At 49.4% G+C, this 21,917-nt stretch overlaps 11 protein-coding genes across 11 annotated transcripts; 7 read left to right on the top strand and 4 right to left on the bottom strand.

Moving 5' to 3' along the window:
* Positions 1 to 1,410: 1,410 nt before the first annotated feature.
* NFIA_092320 (uncharacterized protein) lies at positions 1,411 to 2,405 on the top strand (the record flags this gene model as incomplete). The annotated part of the gene is made up of 2 exons (XM_001261167.1): positions 1,411 to 1,809; positions 1,926 to 2,405. The coding sequence occupies 2 exons, from the start codon at positions 1,411 to 1,413 to the stop codon at positions 2,403 to 2,405; spliced, it is 879 nt and encodes a 292-aa protein (XP_001261168.1).
* A 424-nt stretch (positions 2,406 to 2,829) lies between these two features.
* Positions 2,830 to 3,346, top strand: NFIA_092310 (cysteine-rich PDZ-binding protein; the record flags this gene model as incomplete). Its single annotated transcript, XM_001261166.1, has 3 exons — positions 2,830 to 3,009; positions 3,071 to 3,194; positions 3,261 to 3,346. 3 exons carry the CDS (start codon positions 2,830 to 2,832, stop codon positions 3,344 to 3,346), a joined length of 390 nt encoding a protein of 129 aa, XP_001261167.1.
* Positions 3,347 to 3,668: 322 nt separating this feature from the next.
* NFIA_092300 (mitochondrial 54S ribosomal protein mL46) lies at positions 3,669 to 4,808 on the bottom strand (the record flags this gene model as incomplete). The annotated part of the gene is made up of 3 exons (XM_001261165.1): positions 3,669 to 3,971; positions 4,034 to 4,704; positions 4,763 to 4,808. The coding sequence occupies 3 exons, from the start codon at positions 4,806 to 4,808 to the stop codon at positions 3,669 to 3,671; spliced, it is 1,020 nt and encodes a 339-aa protein (XP_001261166.1).
* Positions 4,809 to 5,304: 496 nt separating this feature from the next.
* Positions 5,305 to 7,276, bottom strand: NFIA_092290 (CAF1 family ribonuclease; the record flags this gene model as incomplete). Its single annotated transcript, XM_001261164.1, has 5 exons — positions 5,305 to 5,855; positions 5,911 to 6,550; positions 6,600 to 6,826; positions 6,887 to 6,979; positions 7,042 to 7,276. 5 exons carry the CDS (start codon positions 7,274 to 7,276, stop codon positions 5,305 to 5,307), a joined length of 1,746 nt encoding a protein of 581 aa, XP_001261165.1.
* Positions 7,277 to 7,958: 682 nt separating this feature from the next.
* On the top strand, positions 7,959 to 9,345 carry pex26 (the record flags this gene model as incomplete). Its single annotated transcript, XM_001261163.1, has 2 exons — positions 7,959 to 8,407; positions 8,472 to 9,345. The coding sequence occupies 2 exons, from the start codon at positions 7,959 to 7,961 to the stop codon at positions 9,343 to 9,345; spliced, it is 1,323 nt and encodes a 440-aa protein (XP_001261164.1).
* Positions 9,346 to 9,592: 247 nt separating this feature from the next.
* On the bottom strand, positions 9,593 to 10,730 carry NFIA_092270 (uncharacterized protein; the record flags this gene model as incomplete). The annotated part of the gene is made up of 2 exons (XM_001261162.1): positions 9,593 to 10,109; positions 10,171 to 10,730. The coding sequence occupies 2 exons, from the start codon at positions 10,728 to 10,730 to the stop codon at positions 9,593 to 9,595; spliced, it is 1,077 nt and encodes a 358-aa protein (XP_001261163.1).
* Positions 10,731 to 12,839: 2,109 nt separating this feature from the next.
* On the top strand, positions 12,840 to 14,064 carry NFIA_092260 (putative succinate:fumarate antiporter (Acr1); the record flags this gene model as incomplete). Its single annotated transcript, XM_001261161.1, has 5 exons — positions 12,840 to 12,906; positions 12,970 to 13,017; positions 13,074 to 13,123; positions 13,185 to 13,383; positions 13,451 to 14,064. 5 exons carry the CDS (start codon positions 12,840 to 12,842, stop codon positions 14,062 to 14,064), a joined length of 978 nt encoding a protein of 325 aa, XP_001261162.1.
* Positions 14,065 to 14,627: 563 nt separating this feature from the next.
* On the top strand, positions 14,628 to 15,932 carry NFIA_092250 (twinfilin; the record flags this gene model as incomplete). Its single annotated transcript, XM_001261160.1, has 4 exons — positions 14,628 to 14,646; positions 14,764 to 15,413; positions 15,504 to 15,755; positions 15,816 to 15,932. 4 exons carry the CDS (start codon positions 14,628 to 14,630, stop codon positions 15,930 to 15,932), a joined length of 1,038 nt encoding a protein of 345 aa, XP_001261161.1.
* A 1,060-nt stretch (positions 15,933 to 16,992) lies between these two features.
* On the top strand, positions 16,993 to 18,096 carry NFIA_092240 (pinin family protein; the record flags this gene model as incomplete). The annotated part of the gene is made up of 4 exons (XM_001261159.1): positions 16,993 to 17,003; positions 17,069 to 17,522; positions 17,580 to 17,648; positions 17,719 to 18,096. 4 exons carry the CDS (start codon positions 16,993 to 16,995, stop codon positions 18,094 to 18,096), a joined length of 912 nt encoding a protein of 303 aa, XP_001261160.1.
* A 505-nt stretch (positions 18,097 to 18,601) lies between these two features.
* On the top strand, positions 18,602 to 20,054 carry NFIA_092230 (alpha/beta fold hydrolase; the record flags this gene model as incomplete). The annotated part of the gene is made up of 7 exons (XM_001261158.1): positions 18,602 to 18,680; positions 18,817 to 18,869; positions 18,923 to 19,030; positions 19,094 to 19,203; positions 19,268 to 19,598; positions 19,671 to 19,722; positions 19,777 to 20,054. The coding sequence occupies 7 exons, from the start codon at positions 18,602 to 18,604 to the stop codon at positions 20,052 to 20,054; spliced, it is 1,011 nt and encodes a 336-aa protein (XP_001261159.1).
* A 285-nt stretch (positions 20,055 to 20,339) lies between these two features.
* Positions 20,340 to 21,808, bottom strand: NFIA_092220 (uncharacterized protein; the record flags this gene model as incomplete). The annotated part of the gene is made up of 5 exons (XM_001261157.1): positions 20,340 to 21,048; positions 21,105 to 21,229; positions 21,283 to 21,355; positions 21,421 to 21,568; positions 21,619 to 21,808. The coding sequence occupies 5 exons, from the start codon at positions 21,806 to 21,808 to the stop codon at positions 20,340 to 20,342; spliced, it is 1,245 nt and encodes a 414-aa protein (XP_001261158.1).
* Positions 21,809 to 21,917: the final 109 nt, after the last annotated feature.

Genomic DNA, 21,917 nt, shown 5'->3' with positions numbered 1-21,917 from the left:
GCTTCACGGAGGCGAGATATATGCGCGGACTCAAGCTTTGATGTTCTCCAGAGCACGTGCAGTCAGATTTAAAGAGGCAGGGAGTTGATCCTTGAAATGCATTGACTTGCTTACCCTGCGGGCATGCAATCTCATGACCGACCAGGAGTCCGACACTCGTGCCGCATATATATCGCTACAGCAGAACGAGAAATCAGTCCCCTCACTGTTAACAAAGGGACTAAACTACATGCCGATCTCGGAGTACTTGAGCACAGCCTTAATTGATACACCACTCAGGAATTCACAATTCTTGCACGCTGTTCCAGTAATAACAGCATGGGACTCCAAATATGAGGGTCTTCCCTAGTGGATCCCGGATTCATGATTTATATCGGGTGAAAACGTTAAGTTAGCCAGTAGAAGCCTTTTGAGGGAGATGGGAGATTGAGACGGGGGCGCTCCAAGACCAATAGAGATTCAGAGGTATTGAAGTCAACTTATAATCGACGAATAGCATCAACCAGTTTTCTATTCGTCTCTCATATCAACAATGACTGTTGTCGGACTCATGGGATGACGAGCGTGCCTGGCAATGACTCGTCTGACTCTTAGCTCCTAGTCTCCTGGAGACTTCTGAGCGCCTTACTATCCGCCAAGCAAAAAAAAAAAAACCTTCGAACGAGGCTGATTCGGGAAAGACTTGTTAAATTTGGCCAAACATGTCCGTAAAGTCGCTAAACTAGACCCGAATCAACCCAAGCGTGATTGTGTTGAGGTATTTTGCGAATTCATGCTCTCCATGGCCCAATAAACGGTTGTGCTTAGCCCCCCAGCACCTCGTATCCCCAAGGCTGAGCCTCCAGCTGTTCATCATGCTCGTCGCTAACAGAAACCATCGCAAGCCACAAAATAGCATACTTTTTGAGCCCAACTCCTATCTGAACACTTGAAAATGAGGCCCCGTCGCTGTTTCTGTGCCGCATCCTCCAACAATTGTCCACAACCTGACTTGGGAGGTTGTCCTCAAAAAGGAGCGTGTGTCGAAACTCATAATGTTGTTACCACGAAAGTCTAGGAGCGGCTCGTCCAGTGGTTATTCTTACTCTAGTTATAACGACTCGCCATGGAACGAAGAGGTTACATTTTCGATGTACAGCGTGTATGGACGCAGATCGTACTTCGTTGCGCAGCTCGCGTTCGAGTTCCTCACATTGGGAGTGCTATTTCTCTTCCTTTTTGGCTGTTTTTTCATCAGACAGCCTAAGGCGCTACCCAAGACTCTCCCTAAGAAGACTCTTGTCTTCGGGATATTGAGCTATATCCTGTGAGTAGAATGACCGATTCTCTGTCGCAAAGGAAGATAAATCAAGAAGCCGAACCCAAGTTCTAACTTTCTCCTCTAGCTCCGAGCTCCTTGTAATCCCTTACATGTTCTTCTATATTTGCGAGGTCACAGTGAAGCAGAGCTATGTTGTCATGCTAATGCTCCAAACGATATTCTGGCTTCTGGCCATGTTTCTCATGTTCTACGTCTTCTATCGAGTCATCCAAGCATATCTCAACCGAATTGCGAACGGCGGCAAGACATTCCTTCCCGTGTCCATACTGCACTGGGTTCTCCTGGGTGTTTTGGGGATTCTCATGGTGGTCAATGCAGCCATGTATATTGCTTTCCTCGTCATGGAGGTGAACGGAAGCAGCCAACGGCAAATAGTCGGACACTACAACAGGATTGTTGAGGCTCGCATCATCGTCTCATGGCTGATGTCTCTGGAGATTCTCGTGTGGACAATCTTCATCATTGCGAAGTCGAGATTTAGCAGCAAGGTATGAGCCGACTTGTCGTCTAACTTTGTGCCTGTTCGCTAATAGCCTTTGATCAGACCGGATCTATAACCCTTGCTTTGGCAGGTTTCTTCCTCTTTGTGCTTAACCTCGAGCAGCTGATCGTGACAATCATGTACAATTTCGAATCGAAGATGCCGCCGCCGTATTTGAGCTTGGCCACCTCAATCGTCTCCTTCTTCTGCACAATCGGCATATACTTTGGCCTCATATTCTGCTGTATCCAATGGTGCAAGGCCAGCAAGATCTATTCTCAAGAGCATGCTCAAAACGTCCAGCATGCCCCATATGCCCAGCATGCTCAGTATGCTCAGACTCTTCCTCCTCCCCCTCCAGGCCCTTACGCTCCTATGTCCTCATACCAGCCATATCAACCGCCGTCACCACAGCCTCCTAGCCATTCAGCACATTCCGGCTACTCGAGCCCTGTGAATGGTGGCTTGAGCCCCGTCAATGGTTACTCGAACCCCGCGAACGGCAACGGACAATTTCCTCCAGCAGAGCTCCACAGTGAGAGCGATGCTGGATCGCATGGGCTCCCATCTAACCAACAATACCAACACCATCCTCACGCGTGAAAGGAGGGATATTAATAGATCAGTCGACTTTTTTCCGCAAGAATAACTTTCCTATCCTATTTGATGATACCAATTGCGTTGGATATTTTTCGGGTTGAGTTTCCAGGTCTCTGTGATATTGAGCGATGAATCCGACATACCCTGTCTCAGTCTTTACGAAACGCACGCTATGCATATAATAGAATAATCTTAAAGACCTTGCATTCTCAATAACTTGTACCTCTTTATACCCACTACAGTAATCCGCACAAACCAACCCCGCAGGGTGCATTATAAGTCAGTGCCACCCACCAAGTCTCCACCCTGACATCAAGCCCAAATAAGTGCCACCCAACCGACGGACTCTTCAAACAGAAGCAACAACCATCAGAACCTAACAACCACGAACACGAAAAAGGAAATAGGCCACACAAAAAAAAAAACCATGGTCTGCGCAAAATGCCAAAAGAAACTCAGGTCCACGGAACTGGTCACCCCAGGCGTCAAACGCAAGAGTGAAATGTACTATGGCTCGCCTGCGACGACCCTAGGCGGTGGTGGCGGAGCTGGAGCTGGCCCTGCTACGAAATCGAAACCGACGTTGGGGAATACCGGTATTGGAAAGGTATGTTCTATCTCTTTCTGAGGAGCAGTGCTATCTAAGTGATCAAACTAATGAAGCATAGAGTAAACTGCTCAGCTCCAAGGCCAAGAATCCATATGCGGCGTACTCCTCGTCTTGTGAGTTGTGCAAGACCAAGACGGAGCAGGGGCGGAAGTATTGTCAGCGGTGTGCCTATCAGAAGAATGGTAAGTTCTTTATCTTTGGTTTCCTGGGTTGATCTGTGCTGAAGCAGTTGCTGATGGGACCGATAGCTTGTCCGATGTGTGGGAAGAGTCTGGCTGGGAAAACTGCAAAGGACCAGCCCGTGGTCCAGGGGCAGAAGTTCAACTTGAAGTGATGCAGAGTGTTTTAGTGTCCGTTCTTCAGCTTGGTTTACTTGGGATAGATGTTAGGCGTGGCGTTTGGGTTGATTTTATTAATACTCCAAAGGAACTGGGACCATGAAGCTGAAAAATGATTGAAATTCAGAAAGCTAGTTATACATTTCATACTACAGCAGTATATGCAATTCAGTGACCTATAAGTGGAAACGGTCACCCTCAACCCAAAGGAAATGGTGCGCAACAGCTCTATCGATACAAATCCTCCTCCAGTCAAGCCAACAGTAAAGAGTATCATAAATGCGATAGACGGATTCTGTGTACTTCGAACCTAGGCATTTACCGCTCAGCCAGCATGTTCTTGATGTTGCTGTAGTACTGGGGGAGCACGAATTTGGCAATCTCCTCCTTAGCCAGCCACTTGAAGTCCTGCAGGTCCTGCACGTTGGCGGACAGGTCAGCCTGTCCGGCCATGATACGACCCTTCATGAAGAATGTCTTCTCGCCGAACCATTGTTGGCCAGTTGCGGGGTCGGTCTTGGGGTGTCGGAAGTTGTAGACGTGGTGGCCAACAGGGTGATAGCCAACCATCCAGGTGTTCATGTTCACACCAGCAGATTGTTCCAGGGTACGTTCAGCGGCCTGTGCAGACGATCAATTAGTACCCCAGAATGGTCATGCGCTCGATTTCAAACACTACTCACCACGCGAAGGGACTCCCCCGTCTCGACCGGCGAACTGGGGAGTTTCCAGAATCCCTCCTTAGTCTGGACAAGAAGATAGAGGGTTCTCTGCAGAGCCCGGTTCAGGCTCCTCTGGTCGTTCTTCTGGTCCGCCTCCGTCACTCGGGGGAACGGTCTGGGAATCTCCTCTTTCTTGCTGGTATCTTGAGAAGTAGCATTGACAGTAGCCTCTGCATCCCGCACAAGCATCTCAATCTGATGCTCTGGTTCGGACTCGACAGCTCCGACGAGCAATTCGTCGTTCCATGCTTCCTTCGAGTACGCGTTATACTTGCCGATGTCGCGTGCAGGCGTCTGACGCTCCCGAATCTTACGCTTCCAGTCCTCATCGGCCGGGGTACCCCGCTTGAAATAGAAGTATTTTGTAAATGGGAGTGCCAGTCGCTCGTTCAGCCGTTTCTGGTAGAAGAAGTACGCCTTTTCGAACGGTGTGAGATCGCGGGTGATTTGCGGAGGACGGGATAGGGCCACGCCGGCCTTGATGATGTGTGTAGGTCTGACGACGGGAAACGTAGAGGCAGGAGTTGAAATGGTTTCTGAAGCTGAACTAGGCGCAGCAGTGGAGGCATAATTGCGGCGAACGAGTGTCTCTTGACAGCTTCTGCAGACTCGGGAGTCGACTATTGAAGGCCCTGAAAAGAAGTCAGAAAACGACTTAGACAATGTACAGACAAGTTGCTTTTTGCGTACTCAACACGGACGCTATGCGCCTGGCGCCATTGGGTCCTGAAGACATTTTTACAATGCAACCACTGGACTCTGTCCTCGTCAACACAGTCCGTCCCCGATAATTGTTAAAGAAAAGTTGGCGGTCACCTGTCTCCCGCCGAACCACGCTAGACCTGCACAGGCTAGAAGGTCAGGTGACCTAAGCCTTTTTCTTTCTCATTTTTCGTCCTCCGTCTCTCCTGTTTCTTTCTTTTCTCTCACAGCACCTTTTCCTTATCGTCAACTGCGTTATGATTCTTCTACAACCAGTCGATCATTTAGTGGTGCTCAGAGAGAGTAGGCGGCCTTTTTTCGCTAGCGGTACCTTCTTTAAATCAAGGTGTACTGTTAGATAGACGCTGCGTACATTCTGCTACACTGCCAATTTTGGGTCATTGTAATCCACTATGCTTTGGTATGGTGACGCCCTCGCGGTTGTTCTTGTTACCAATCGATGACATATCTGTGTACAATCAAGAGAGCTTTGAGCTGCGCGTAGTTGGACCTGTACCGGTGCCTGGAATTCACGACGCTCCCATCACGCAAACTCTTTCCAATGTGCCAAAGACTCGCAACTTGTTCCCGTATACTTTCCAGAACTCCGCTCCCAGTCGAGGGATGAGCTCGCCATTAGCAGCCTTCTGCATGACCTCCACAGAATCGGTAGGACCCAATGACAATCTACGGTCATCGATAGGTATATTACTGTCGACTTCATCCATGGCCTCTTCAATCTCTAGTAGATCAAATCTGGTCCCGAGGACTCTGGTCATTGGCGCTTTGGGAGATTCTGTGCTGCTTGGTCTTGACTTCTGCTCAAAAGTCTTGTGTGCGCTTCCAGATGTTGTTTGCAATCTGCCCTCAGCATAGGCATCGGATGCAACCTCCTGATACGTTTGCTGGAGGTTCGAGGTGTCCTGAGCATCCTTAGTGGACTTCTGTTGCGGTAGTTCTACCCCTCCCTCGCGGAGCTGAGCAGATAGCCTGATAAAAACTTGGGCAGTTAGCAAGCTATCGTAGCCTGCTTCATGTTCAATCTTCTGAGTAGTATACTTGGAATGTTGCGGGTGTATGCCTGTTGTCTTTCTTAGCCATCAATTCAAGCGGACGATCAAGGAAGTCATGCGCACTGATTTTCGGAAATGCTTTCTTAGCCAAGTTTTCGTTGAGCTCTGAGAGTGACGACCTGGGATTGATGGAACCACAGTTATGTGTGGCCATGTATTTGGTGTCCATCAAAACCGGAAACAATTCGTGCGCCATCGACTGGAACTCTTCCACTTTGCTTGGAAGAGGCCCAAAAAAGCAACGGCAAAAGTAGATAAGATCTGAGAAAAGGTTATGGCCAACAAGAACAGGCCTATGCTCTTTCAATCGCTGCTTGAGTTTGTCTGAGAACTCGTTGAGAGGGTATTTGGGTTCTACAGCGGCGGAGCTCGCCATGATACCAATGAAGTACCCGGAATCCAGATTGGTAAGATCTCCTCCAGCTAAAGCCTCAGCTACCCACCTAAAGCCTGTCTGCTTCCAGGTGCGCTCCCGTACCCTCGTCACTCTTTGCTCGCGGACTGATCTCTCACGTTCCTCGTTGTAATCGATGATTTGGATGAAATCGGGTCTGCTGATTGTCACCAATGAAGGATATTCCACCTCTATCAACTGGTGAACAAGCCTCTTCTGAAACCTGTTCAAGGCCGAGGGCAGAGACTTGGATGATCGAGAAACACCAAGGCGGGTTGGCGGTGGGATGTTCAGGTACTCTTCGCGTGTCTGGTACAATGATTAGCTTCCTCAAAGAACCCAGTGATGGTTATCTTACGGCTCCCAGTGCAAGCCAGTCATCTACGAGACGGCGAACGGCTTTTAGGAAGGCTAACGACTCGTGTTCAGTCTCTTTGACGTCGATCGAAGTGTGTGTTGCGACGCGGTCACGTCTTTCGATGGCGTTGGCAATAGCTTGTTTTTCTTCCTCCCGAGACAGGTATTGGACACCCTGTTTCAAGATGGAGTCGATGCTGAACTTGTTCTCGAGTAGGAACTCAATAGCTGGGCAGATTTGTTCAGGTTTCTATGTCTGTAACTAAGGCGGCAATCGACTGGACATACCGCTGCTTTGCATGGACCAGCCTCTCTCCACCTCTAGTCTCCGGTCGATAATCGGATTCAAGTTTACGTTGTAGGGTTTCAAAGTATACGAAGCTGTCGAAGGTCCAAGTCAATAGCCGGAACCCACGATGAAGGGCAAGAACTGAAGATCTGACCATTCTCGGTATCCTCGTGACAGATTGTCAGCCCAACCTGTAAGATCTGATATTTATCGGCTGAGTTTTTCACTTCTTCGTAGCGAGCCTGGAGGGTCTGGGATCCCCTGTTTGGGTTCGAAGAAGTAGTAGCGATCCCAGAAAATTCGAAGTCCATTGATACAAAGCAGCATGTTGCCAGATCATCCAGGATCCGGGGAAGATGATAAGGGAATGTTTGAGCTGTTACATCCATCTTCTCAGTGGTCCACTGAGCTTTGGCAGTGATCTATATGAGATCGAGAGCTGAGAGAGACGAAAACAGCTAGAAACAATGAAAGGAGTTCAATTAGAAAAAAAGAAGTTGCCCCAGGAGCAAGTGATGCATATATCCAACTGATTTTAATCTGAATGTTGATCGAAGCTAGCATGTGGGAAGACGAATGAAGTAACACTTGCCCCGATCGACAGGTAATGAAGCAAGTCTCGTGAGCTCCGCGTACTTCATCATCGGTGAGTCCTCGCAGAGATATGTTCGATGCAGCAGTGATGGTTGAATATTTTTTCTACAGTCGCAATGTTTAGAAACAATCAGTCTCCTGATAGTTAGTTCGATAATCAAGGTAAGATCATGATACGGAGCAGTACTCCGTGTTTTACGGATCCGCATCCCGTGACATCAGCGAGACCCCAGACTGAGGCAATGGCCGAGCCGAGGGAAAGCAGTTAACCCCAACTCTTGGGTTCAATCGGAGTCTAGCGACTAACAACTACCACTCACAAGCTTCATGCATCCTTGCGACAGCTTCAATTTATGATACTTATCCGACTTCATCACTCCTGCCGCCATTGTTGAAATTTCTCACAATTACTATCCATTCCTTCTGACCTCACCTTGATTCTTTCTCGCTGATCGCATTCTCCGCTGGCGGTGAACAATGGCCGAAGATGGATCGTACATGACGACGTCTCAGTCGCAACTTTCATCCTCCACCTCGTCCCTGTCTCCCTCGAAGTTCTGTTCAAAGACATATAAGAATGCTCGGGAACTCTATCTGACACGACGGTTGCCAGAGGCCTTGGCCGCTCTTGAACCTGCTATAACTGTTGCGCAACCTCATGACGAGCGATACGTTAACGGTGACGACTCAACGCCGCCTGTAGCGTCCGCTCAAAGTACTTGGAGAATCAAAGTATGGAATCTATATATCACTCTCTTGAGTTCCATTGTCGAATTGGGGCCTGAGGAAGGGAAAAACCAATTCGGTCAGAAGAAGTGGAAGTCCATCTCGTCCCAGGTGCGCGATGGGCAGATTTGGGAGACTGTAGTTCAGACTGGCTACAGAGGGTTGGAGGGGTCTGTCGATGCAGAGGTCGTCTATAATCTGTCCGTTAAGCTTCTGCCTCCACCAATTATCTCCTGCACTGACACTGACTACTATGACTAACAGAGCCACCCTCTTGTTGAAACACTCTGCTTCCCAATCGCTAAACCAGCAACGACTTGAAACCTACCTGTCCTCATACGGCCAACCCAACCTGGACATCGCAGAGCATCTGCGCAATTCTCCGTCTCAACATTCTCATTCCAGACCGAACGGCGGCACTGACACTCCGAAAGATTTGGCAGCGCGGGTTACGATCATTGAGCTCTTCACACTTCACGTTCTTCCCCGTAATGAGGAATGGGACTATGCCAGAGAGTTTATCAATATGAGTGAGGTCCTGGACGAGGAAAGAAAAGATGTCTTTCTACAGACCCTCGAGGGAATTAAGGAAGAGAAGGAACAAGGAGAACTGCGCGCAGCGGCGCTCCAGCGCGAGAAAGACGCTGAGCTGGAGAGACAAATGCGTGGGGAAGATCGTCGGCGAGCGGAAGAAGCAGCAGCAGCCGAACGCTTGGAGCAAAAGAATCACCGACGCAATAATAGCAAGGTCGATTCTGGTATCGAAAAGAGCCGACCCAATGGCGCTTCGAAAGCCAAAGTGGGAAAGCCCACGGACAAAACGTCTGGTAGCAAGTCAACTCCTTCAGGACGCACTGCATTTTCACCTCCTGCGTCGTCAAAAAATGTCAGGAAAACCGACAAGCCGGCCAGATCAAATCGAGCGTTGGCAAATGTGCTGCGCAATATTCTGCAGTACATCTCAAAGACCGTGGCTGGCAATCCTCTGTCAATTGCTCGCACGCTCTTATTCATGCTAGGCATTATCGTGGCGCTAAGCAGGCAGAATATCCGCGAGAAGATTCGGAGAATCACTGGGTCGGGTTGGCAGAAGATCAAGGGCACTGTGGGGATGGGAGTGAAGGTGAGCTATATTTGACGAGGTGTCGGTTTTATCACTATTTCCTTGCTTCTCCCCCCTAGCCCTCTGCCTTACGCATGATATCTTCGAAACCTCTGGCTTGCCTTTCCTTTGACGCCCAGGCCAGTCCGCTGGTAATTATGTTATATAAGATCTCTTCCGTTTGTAAATGCATGCATCGATCTCTGTGAAGGCAGAGAAGGGATTACCGATAAACATTCTGGTTATGAACTTTTCATCTTATCAAACAAGGAACTTGATCATTCTAATCATGGACTGTCTTGCATCTACCCACGCCTCTCTGGTCTGACGGTTCGTCCGCAAGTGAAAGCACAGTCATTCTGGAAGAACTACCATGGTCGCCGATTGTCTCAACATCCTGTTTCTTGTTTAGATTCTTATGCCACCTTTGCAGGGCATGAACAAAAAAGTGTGCTATACAGATCTGCTCCGTCGTATACAGCAACACAGGGACCGAGGTCCTTGCCTTGGTGTACAGGTCCACTGGGGCCCACATGGCATACAACAGGGGAATTCCCAGCGCGGTGCTCTTTGCGGGACCACAGAAACATACTGCGACCGTCTCCTCGGGGGTTATGCGCTTGAAGATGCGTCGCATGCCGAATCTATTGACCGATAGTACTTCCGGTGGCCGTGAAAGAACAAAACATATGGCAGTGAGGGCAATGTACAGAGCGATGTTGAAGAAGACCACGAACAGGACACTTTGCACGGAAAGAGTTTGAAGTGCTCCTGTGGCGAAGCAGGAGGAGAATGTCATCCTGCCATGGTTATCAAAGTCAGATATTTTGGTTCACTTCGGGACATGATCATAATAATTACCAAACAATCAGCAGTAAACAAGCGGATCCAAGCTTCGCGATACGATATGTCTGCATCACCCGTTCCGTCTGCTCTGGCCAGGCCCAACGCACCAGCTGTCCTATTACCAGGGGCAAAAGTGCACTGAGACCTAACTGTCTGAATACATCCTTGTACATCTCACTTAAATCTCCGCTCGCTTGCCTCCATGGATCAAATTCAGCGGTAGTGGGGAGCAAGGTGACAGTCCAACCAGCCGTTATGAAGGGACCTAGGAAATTGGCAATGACAACCTCAACCAGAGCAGCTGCATCATCTCCACCGGCTGATCGGGTCATCACGACATTCGAAGCGATGGTAGTCGGTATACAAGCGGTGAAGATGTAACCCGCCAGCACGGCCCGGTCGATATGGCCATGCGGATCTCCAGCCAATATGATATGAACAACCGCAAGTGTGAGCGCGGGAATGAAAATGAATGAGAAGACCTGGACAAGGAAGTGAAGACGCCAGTTTAGAAGATGCGTAAACAATTTCTGGCGTGGGATGCTTAGACCCGACGTGAGGAAAATGACGGCCATCGCTCCGTACAGGATACTGTATTCAGCTCTGATGACGCCGCCATGCTTGGCTACGTTGGGGAAATAGTATGCCAAAACACAGGCGACTCCGATACCTATGAGCAACCATTGGTGCAGAAGGAAAATTAAGATCGTTTTGCTGATGTACTTCAAGCTCCATGCCTTCGAGGGACGCGGCCGCTCAGAACTGTCATTTTCGGCTATGCCGTGGTTCATCGCAAAGTGTTATTCGGCAATCAGTCGGTCGTAGTCCCTTCTGTGAGTACACCGTAATGTAGAGCACACAAAGGCAAATCAACTTCAAATAAGCAATGCTTGTTTGATTCATGTTTACCGTCAGTCCCCTTTCCGGAATGCCAATTCATGGGGTTAAAGACGGAAATCGGATCAAATCCGATGATCCTTGATAAATGATAATAGCTTGTGTGGGGTAAAAAGTACTGCCTTAACATCAGGCTGAACTGATTCCTGATACTGATAGATAGTAATTGGCTTTTCGCCAGGAACAGAGGCTGTACACAGATTAATTTGGATCTATTTGCTTGTGAGTGGTTGCCCTCGATTCTTATCTCCTTGCAGGACCTCTTCCTCTATGATATATAACCAGATGTACAGTATTCAGCAAGAATCAATAACATATAAGAGGCCCGTGGCGCGATAAGGCAATAGTACACATGGCCATATACCAATAAACTGTACTATATTTTCAAATAGAGAGCCTGCATCACTCTTGTAGTGAGCATAGATAAACTAGAAGCCGTAGAATTAGTATCAAGCGTGGGGAGTATGAAATCTCGGTTCCTCCCTGAAGCAGAAGAACGAATATATCTACCGTGCAGATGTCTTCGATCCTATTTAAATCGACGTCACTTGACTCGTTTATCACGAAATTCAAACTCCTCAGTCACAATAACAGCCAAGTGCTGTTAAAGCATGCATCTAGTGACTGTCTCCATACATACGGCGCAGGCTGTCCGAATCGGGAAAAAGCCTCGGCTGAAGATTCGAGGGGCTTAGCCGGAAATTTCCGCATAGCTGGGTAACGACGCCAAGGTAAACGCCTATGAAGGATAAAGGAGGTGTTTCTGCAATAAAATGCACGAGACTTATCCTGACTAAGGGAGGATAAGTATGGAATCACAAGCACTCAGATCATGCGTAATGACGATGATGCATCGATCGTGTCACTCTAAGCATGTGAAGAACGGTTCTCGAACATCATTGGTGGGTGTGATGTAGTAGTCATTTGCTCTTGGGAGGAACTCAAGCCATACCTGGCAAATCTAGTGTAGGTGATCTAAGGGACAACCAAGGGACTAACTACGGAGTAAAGGCAGGTTCTGGGCACTGGACTCTGGACACTGGGCAACAGCTTTGGCCTTGTCCCGATGCCTCGGGATGATGCTGTGAAAGACGACGGCAGTAGATCTCCTTCAATAACCGCTGTAGGCATGAGCAAACTCTACTTAGATCGCTAGACAAAGCTCGAGAAATATAAGTCAGTCGCAAGGCACATCGCTGAATTAACAATACAGCTCTTCTATCTCTATTCTTCTACAGCTTCGGCTACCCTTCAGTTCTACATTGCGGGCGGCGGCATCTCTTCCGCTCGTCCAGAAGAGCTTCCTCCGCTTCCCCGTCATAGCTTCCCCACGGCCCCGAGCGAGGAGAATAAGATAGACAGAACAAAGTAACAAAGCCGCCACTGATCCCGAAACATTGAGCGATTCCCCCTTCCCGAAAATCGATCAGTTTTATTTCAATAAGCGGGTGACCCCAGAGTGTCTCAGCAATCTAAATACCAGCTCTGATTTGAGCCGAGGGAACTCCATACTTCCGTAACTCCCCGGATTTCTTGCGCACCTGTGAAGATCCGATATCGTCGCTTTCTTGGAGCCTTTTAATTCTATATCGGGCCCAATTGAGTCATACTTCGTTCCTTTTTTACCTCCTTTCCTCCCTTCTTGCCAATTTTCTGTCATTCTCCCCGTTTAGTCTTCGAGAACAATCACCGCCGTCAGCCATCGTCATAGAAGGAAGCTAGAACCTCAATTGACAGAAAAGAAAAGAAAGCCGCATAATCGCGTTTCACAAACCCAGTCATTCGCCATGGCCGCCAAATCTGTGGAGGGAAACAAGGGCAAAAAGCCCGCTTCCGCGGCTGTGAACTTGATCGGTAAGATGACGCTTTTGTGGTGCGCGGACATTTCGTTGGCGGTGATGCTAACATGCGACACAGCTGGTGGTGGTGCCGGTATGATGGAGGCTCTCGTCTGCCATCCCCTTGGTATGGCTATAATTCAATGATATCGGGCTCTGAAAGCCGGGCTAACAATCTCCCAGATACCATCAAAGTCAGAATGCAGCTCTCGCGACGGGCTAGGGCCCCCGGGGTAAGTTAAGCCGCAAGTGTTACTCAGTTGTGCGGTCACTGATAATTCATTGTTTCGACAGGCGAAACCTCGTGGATTTATCACCACCGGTGTCGAGATCGTGAAGAAGGAGACTGCCCTGGGATTGTACAAGGGTCTGGGAGCTGTTCTAGGCGGTATCATCCCGAAGATGGCTATTCGCTTCACCTCCTATGAGTGGTACAAGCAGATGCTTGCGGATAAGGAGACTGGTGCAGTTACCAGCAAGGCCACCTTCCTTGGTACGTGATCAATGCCTTCCTCGGTCACTGTGTCTTTAGCTGGGTATGAACTGACATCTCGACCTAGCTGGTCTTGCTGCTGGTGTGACCGAAGCCGTCGCTGTGGTAAACCCCATGGAAGTCGTTAAGATTCGTTTACAAGCGCAGCATCACAGTCTGGCGGACCCTCTGGATACCCCCAAGTACCGCAGCGCACCCCACGCACTATTCACCGTGATCCGGGAAGAAGGATTTAGCACCCTATATCGCGGTGTCTCCCTGACAGCTCTTCGCCAGGGTACCAACCAAGCTGCCAACTTCACCGCATACACCGAGCTGAAGGCCTTCCTTCAAAGAGCCCAGCCCGAGTACAGCAACTCGCAGCTTCCCTCATATCAGACAACGCTCATCGGATTGATCTCCGGTGCCGTCGGTCCCTTCTCAAACGCCCCCATTGACACCATCAAGACCAGACTCCAGAAGACACGCGCTGAACCTGGTCAGTCCGCCGTCAGCCGAATCATGGTCATTGCCAAGGACATGTTCAAGCAGGAGGGTGCGCGCGCTTTCTACAAGGGTATCACTCCTCGTGTGATGAGAGTTGCTCCTGGTCAGGCTGTGACTTTCACGGTATACGAGTTCCTCAAGGGCAAACTCGAAGAGTCAAACTGGGCCTTCGTGGGTGGCAAATATGAGGAATAAGTACGGTTGTCTTCAATCGAGGTTGAGGAAACGGCCGCTGCGTGTTTTCGAAAGTATTTGATACCATGAGCAACGTGGCGTTTTCGATTGCATTGCGATCTCACTGCATTATTTTTCTGGGTTATTAGCTTCGAATTGATGATGGCACTCGCACTCTGGGCTTTGGTTATGGGTGAGGCCTGTCGATTTGAAAACAGCACAGTTGACTTGTATATAACATTTCTTTTCTTTGTCTTTGGTCTCGCCATCTGTTAGTATACCAATTCCTTTCACATCTTAAATATAGAATCAAAAGTCTGAAAGATAACATATGATGTCTGTCGCGCAGTTGGCTAGATGCCAATGGCGTATCTACGATTTGTTCAAAATGCCTTGGGGAACAGGCCACTTGCAATTCCCTCACTCTAGCCACTTTGGGCAATCGGGATTACCCCGCTAAACACCTCCAACTTACACCGCTTCTGACAGCTGTAAACACTTCTTAAACATTGAGGACATCACACAAAAGCAGTTGCTAGGTTCTATATTCTTGAGATACCAGGCCGCAACTGCACATAGTCAAAATGCAGTCAGGAATTGCAGGTAAGCACACTTCACCCACAGTCCGAACCCCTCAGTCTGCTGCACTGCACTGCATACTGCATACGACATGCCCAATCCCGACTACAGAGTAGAGAGAAACGCTGACTTGTCTCCCAGTCTCGTCCGAGCTGCATGATGCATTCAACGACTTCTCCTCAGACTCCTCCATCTTCTGTCTCCCTGTAACCATCACAGCAGAGAGCCTGACCCCCCTCTCCCCTATCCGGTTCTCCTCCCCCGGCGCATTCTACCCCTCGCTCTCGCAACTCTCGTCCGTGCTGCAGCCGAAAACCCCCCTCTATCTGCTCTTCCGTCGCCCCGAGTCGGGTTCCTCGTCCCTGTGCGCGTTGACATACATTCCATCGAATGCCCCCGTCCGCGCCAAGACGCTCTTCGCCTCGACCCGTGCCACGCTGGTGCGAGAACTAGGCAGCGAGAAGTTTGCGACTACCATCTTTGCGACAGAGGAGGAAGAAGTCACCAGCGAGGAGGCGTGGCGCGAGAGAGATGCGGAGAAGAAGGGGTCTGGTGGCAAGGGAGATTTCAGACGGGAGGATTTGATGGGGGACAAGGAGCGTGAGCTGGAGGCTGTGCGGAGGGCGGAGGAGGAGGCTAGAAGCGGTACTCCTGGTAGGGACATCGGCATTGGTGGATCGTTCGCGAGGGGTGGTTTCGGCTCTGGTGTGCAGTCTGGGATGCGGATGACTGTGGACGATGATGTGAAGTCTGCTCTTGAAGGACTACATGATGGTGGGCTGGTGCAACTGGTACGTCCTCTGGAGTTTGGAACTGAATTCGGAAGCTTAAAATCTTTTGATATCTCAGTGATTGCTAACTACGAGCTCTGCGAAATACAGGCCATCGACATCCCGTCGGAAACGTTCAAGCTCGCTGCTGCGGAGTCCGGTATTGACGCGAACTCCGTTCAGACGCACATCTCTTCATCCTCGCCTCGGTACACTTTCTACCACTATCCTGAAACCGATACCGTTTTCTTCATTTATACCTGCCCGTCGGGCTCGTCGATCAAGGAGCGCATGCTTTACGCAAGCTCTCGGATGTATGCCCTTCGTGTAGCCGATGAACAGGGCCTGAAGATTTCCAAGAAGGTATGCTTTGCGTGACAACCACATGATTGATTCTTTACCATCTAACGATGCGACATGCAGATCGAGGCATCTTCTCCTGACGAGATCTCAGGAGACAGATTGCAGGAGGAGGTCCAGCCCCAACAGAATGATGGGCTGAGACGAGGATTCGCCAGACCAAAGCGGCCTGGAAGGTAGAATTGGCTGTAGGGCTCTTCCGGGCACCTTCTTAGAATATTTAGATAGCCCCCGAAGTCACTGTCAAAATATGTCCACCCTTTCTAAGCTCTCACATATGAAAAATCGCCCGGAAGCCGACATATTTTGCGGAAGGTGCGAGAAATATAAGCGTAGGGTAGAAGATGCCTTGCCCCCAGACACCGAAATGCACCGTGATCGGCTAAGGTATGGGGCGAACGAGGAAAGGCATGCCGCAACATCAATGATTTCGAAAACTTTTCTTCTGGTAGAATAAATCTGTCCTCGAACTTCCCAGATTTATAATCTTGGGACACCCGTCTCGATCCTTCTCTAATCTCGTACACTCGAAACAATAGAAGGCATCACTGATACCTTCACCACCGCAGACAATACACTTGTTCTGATAGTTGCCGAAGGAGCATTCATCGCAGATCCGGACAAGCGTCGTAGGTCGCACGTAGGAATCGCACACGGGACACTTGCCGTCGCACTTGTCACAGAGTCGGCCGATGGAAATACCGGGCTGCTTGCGGCACATAACGAGATCTGGGTGATGGCGAGACATGGCTGCTGAATTTGCGACGTCGGCGCTGTATTGAACAGGGAGGTATGTGAAAAAAGGCTTAAAGATGGAGGTTGCTGAATATCGCCACTAATTCAAGCGACAAAGATATTATCGGTAAGACTTCTGAGCTTCGGGTTCTGGACGCAAATTTAAGGTGGCCAGGAGGGAACCGGCGTTGGCAGTTTATCAATCAAGAGAGAATTGATAGAAGGCGTTGGAAGGAGAAGAAAGAAGATTCCACGCAACGCCTTGTGGTGCAGCAGATCGGGCAAAATGGTCCGTGCACGGGATGTTGGAGTCCCGCCATTGATATCGCGACTAGACTTACGATACTGGTCGTTCTGACTTTGGAGTTTTAGACGAGACAGTGGATGATCCAAGCGCAGTCGCTTGTTAATTCTTCTCACCTTTTTATTACCAAACGTCTTGAAGCTGTTTTCTGGCATTCGCTGCGACTGTTCAGATATCGCGTCAGAATTCGCAGCCCCAGATATGGCAGAAGGGTACGACGTCTTCTACGGTCTTTTGTGCACGTTTCTTGCGCTAACTAAGACTGACGATTGCTTAGGACGCTTGCTTCTGCAGTCGCAGTGCCTGAGCACGACATCCTTGCTCCATCTCCAGATGCCACCCTCAAGCGAAGAAATTCATCTACTACAGATCCGGATCCAGATAGCAAGCGTCGCCGATTAAGTACCCAAGAGGAGAAGGATCATCCAGCATCGGATCGCAAGCCTTCATTTTCAGATACACCAGAGCAGAGGCCGGGCCGAAGGGCCAGTCGGCAAGCAAATGGTCGCGATGAGGAGCGGAAGCGCGGACAACGACTATTCGGAGCACTACTCGGGACGCTTTCGCAGAGGTCCAGTACAGCAGCTGAGAAGCGGCGAGCAGACATTGAACGGAAGCAACAAGATAAATTGAAACTTCAAGACGAAGAGTACGATGAGTTGAAAAGGAAGAAGAGGGAGGAGCGAGTCGCACTCAGAAAGAAGCAACAGAGATACTACGAAGAGGAATCGGTAAGTGCCCGCTGCTCCCAGTTTACGAGCTTGCGAGCTTATGGTTGATGTTTATAGATGCGAACCCGGCACTCGAATTTGTTGGCAATGGCACATTTCTTGAAGACAGAATCGGAGCCAGTGCTGGTATGTTACAGGATTTCCAAATGTTGCGGCTCCGGTATCGTGATTGATCTAACCCTTCTTTTCATTGCAGTACTACAAGCCATGGCAATTGCGGCCCGAGGATGAGGACTCAATACGCCGCCAGATTGAGGAAGCAGAAGCTACCATCTCCCGAGAACGCTCTGAATTCGAAGCACGCCATCCTCCTCAGGAGGAAAGTGAGTCGAAGGAGGAAACAGAGACCCAAGCTGGTAATCAACAAGAAGCTCCGCAGCCCGACACCGATGTCCAACAGCCCAAAGATACGACCAAGGAAAGCTCAGACAAGGCGAACGCTGAAGCTTCTGTACCCGAAACTGTCAACGACGTTCCGGCGTCAGTCAAATACACCGGTTCAGATGACCATCGGGCGGCTGATGACGATGGGGGAGAGGTGGTCGAGGACAATGAGGATACGGTGATTTATTAATGTCATGTTGGGCCTTTTTATCTTCTTGATTATCTAGGCTTTGCCTTTTACCATACTCTTCGTAATCCCTCATGGTCAGTGTCAGTGATGTAGCAGCCGCAAGTATTTGTGGGGAAAGGCAGCAGTAACTCCAACCGAGGCAATTCGGCGGCAAGAGCTGGACTTGGCAACCGCATTCATGGACACACCGGCTCTGCTCGTCGTCACAACAGAAATGATATCGGCAATCCGTTGATCCCGTTGAGGTTTCCGTACTTCGTAATTCAGGCGCTTTCTCCATTCTTATTTGTAGCCTTGTCATCTCTGTCCAGGCGTCCAATACGTTTCGGCAGCTTCGAAACGCACGTGACAAGACAGCTGGCGGGGATCCATAGCTTCGTTGTACATAAATAAGAGCAAAAGTCGGTAGAACCTGATCTCCAGGTAGTTCTCTATTCCTCCTGCAAGAGCGCGTTCGCATAAACGAAATTCGGATATCTGAAATTGTCCGGTCGGCGTTGCAATCATGATTGTTGATAAGATCAACGTCACCGGCGACCCTCGGGTCCAGTTCCGTCAAGCAAGGGTCAATGGCAAGCAATACGGTATGCATCTTGTCACTTCAGCACGTTGTGCACGTTTTTCTGGCATGCGACCAGAACTCCTGTGTTGTCGGACAGATTATGCTGGAAGCACCATCGCAAATCATATCTTGACCGTTCACTAACTATATATCTTCAGGTTACCTCTATAGCGAACCAAAAACAGGCACGTACAGAGCTACCATCTTCCTTGTCAGTCAGCCCTTACTCACATACATACTGACGAGTAACTGACTCTTTCTTAGCTCCATGGCTTCCCAGACCTGTCGATGGGATGGCGGTATCAAATCCCCATGCTGATCGATATGGGGCTGCGGGTTATTGCTCCAGATTGTTTGGGATATGGACGAACAGTATGGACTTAATACAACTATCTATCTCGTTCTAATATTTCAAATGTGCTGACCACGTGGTAGGATGCTCCAGAGGATATTTCGCTATACTCTCACAAGCAGTGCGCCGATGACATCAAGGAGCTAGCATTACAACTTGGTGCCGACAAGATCATCGTAGGAGGACATGACTGGTACATTCCTCCTGACTTCAATCTTTACATTCTGAGAGTGCTTATGACTGACCATATTTTACAGGGGTGCTGCATTTGCGTACCGAGTTGCCCTCTGGTATCCAGACCTCGTTACTCATTTGTTCACGGTCTGCGTACCATATAGCCCCCCGACTAAGAAGTACTATCCTCTGGAGGATTTTGTAGCAACGGTTGCGCCGCATTTTGCCTATCAGTTGCAACTAAAAAGCGGCGACTTGGAACCAGTCATCCGTACAGAAGACGCTATCAAGAAATTCCTCAGCGCATTATACGGCGGTCGTACTGAAAAGGGAGAAGTCGCCTTTGACGCGGGCTTGGGAATACTCCTGGACAAAATGTTCGAGGTGCAACCATCGAAGCTGCTCAGTGAAGAGGTCAGTTTTTCTTCTCTTTTGTGATCGCCCTCTATTTTTGGTTTTCAGGGTGCTGATAGCTGGGAACCTCAGGAACTTGACTATTATGCTAAAGAGTTCTCGCGAACTGGCATTCGGGGTCCACGTAAGACACTTGGTATCTCATGCATAACAGGACAGATCGCTAATGGGACTACAGTTAACTGGTACCGGACGAGAGAAGTGAACCACAAAGAAGAACTAGCCATCCTTGACCGGCGCATCACCGCCCCAGTCCTCTTTATTCAAGCACTCAGAGATGCCGCTCTTCCGGCACATCTGGGCAAGGGTATGACAAAGACCATCCCTCATTTGACTTACAAACAGGTCAATACATCTCACTGGGCTCTGTGGGAGAAGCCTAAGGAGGTGAATGAGATGATCGCTTGGTGGCTGGAAGAAGTGGTATTCACCGATCCCCGTTTGTTCAAGTTGTGAATTATTTACAGGATTGTATGTAATAGTATATGTGTGATACTTCGATCATAACATGAGAGGCGTCTGGGTTTACTGTTTGGGTTGCGGTGCTTACACAGCCAAGGTCATTAGCTTGTTCAAATGAGTATTGTGGTCAAACTTGGATCTCAACCCACTATCGAAAACTGTGCGTAATTAATTTACATAAGTCTGGCGTTTCATTAACATGATGGGCGTAACATCAATAGACAAAACATCCTTCATTAGGGACAGCAGGCAAGCAAGGCATCAAAAACGGTGGCGGCGTCAGTAGTCAAAGACCTGAGTCTCAACGTGGCATCCAACTTTCTCTAATCGGTCAACAAACGGTTGTCCTAATGTTGCTGGCGTTACTATGCCGCATCGGGACACCTTCTTCACTCGCTCCGTCTCCTCCAAGATGACCATTGCTGCCTCGGCAAGCAGCAAACCAGTCAGTGCATACATCGACCCTTCATACTTGAATTTGCCGAAAACACGCTGCGGTGCAGCTGTCTTTTGATCGGCTGTCGCTACTGCACGGTACTCGACGCGGTCATTGACTGAATCTTCCTTGCGCGGCCCCTGACCTGCGGCGTAGACGACCTTCCGCACCAGCGCGCGAACGGGAGGGAGTATCAGAAGACACAAGCCGATGATGAAGGCATAATGAAAGATTACGCCGACAAGTGCATTTCTAACTTTGACAAATTGCCGGAAGTAGAAGCGTGGCCCGTAGAATTCCGGCATCAGGGTACTGCTGCGGTGCACAATGGTGATGTCTGCCATAGCCGATGGCGACGTAGTGAGAGTACCCAAGTCCCGAACGGACCTAACTCCTAGGATCTTGTCTACAAGTGGCTCGCTGGGGACATTCTTGGGGGGCGCGGAGGCGGCCAAAGCGAAGGGGTCCGTGGATTTGAGGATGTCGGAGAAGGAAAGGGAGTCGAAGATTGTGAGCACCGTATTCAGGGTGCCACCGCTTGGTCCCGAGCTCCTACATAGGGCCATTAGGGGATCAATCCGACTGCATGCAGGTGAGGGTGCACATACTTCATCTCCTCGATTGCACCAGTCACCTCTTTTGTGTCGCAGGAGAGATCCTCCCGAACTCGTTTAACAACAGACCAAGCTAGGATGTCTGCTGGGGCGCTTTCAACACCGACAGATGGGATAATCTAGAATAAAGTCAGAACAAGTCGCAGTGCTTCTCAGGTAAGATGTAACTGACGATAGCTCCGTTAGACTTCGCGACATCGTGATACTTTTCAATTATTTCCCTAACCCAGGGTGTTTCTCCAGTGCTGCGCAATGGGTATCTTAGTTCTGGTCCACGCAATCTTTCAAATAACATTGCAGTAACACTCACGCGTCCACATAATGAGTTCCATGATTGGCGCACGCTTCAACAACAGGAGTGCTGTACAGGTGGTATGGGCCAACGCAATTGATGATGACTTTAGTCCTCTGGACGAGGGGCTCCAGTTCTTTCCGATTTAGCTGTACAGCAAGAATCTCTGAAGGTGCGTCAGCGATGACTTCGTTCAATGCTCTGGTCTTCAGTTACCTGGCGCGGTGCGGTCAGGGTTGAGATTACTGAGCTCCTTTGCGATGTCCTCAATCTTCTGCACCGAGCGACCTGCTAGAGCCCATTTCAGGTTCGTCGGCAAGTCCTTGACAATATGCTCTGCGCAAAGTCTCCCAGTGTAACCCGTAGGACCAACAAGAACCAAGTCGAACTCCTTTTCGGATTCCATGTCTGTTATTATACGAGGGCTGTCGAACCTTGACGGTAATATACTATGGACTGAAAACTCAAGAAGCTTGACTATGTGACATCAAATAGATACAACTTTAGAGACGTCC

This window comes from Aspergillus fischeri, genomic scaffold, assembly GCF_000149645.3.
Source record: "Aspergillus fischeri NRRL 181 1099437636264 genomic scaffold, whole genome shotgun sequence".
Taxonomy (NCBI): Eukaryota; Fungi; Ascomycota; class Eurotiomycetes; order Eurotiales; family Aspergillaceae; genus Aspergillus; species Aspergillus fischeri.
Note: the sequence above shows the minus strand (reverse complement) of the source record. Positions and strands in the feature narration are given on the sequence as shown.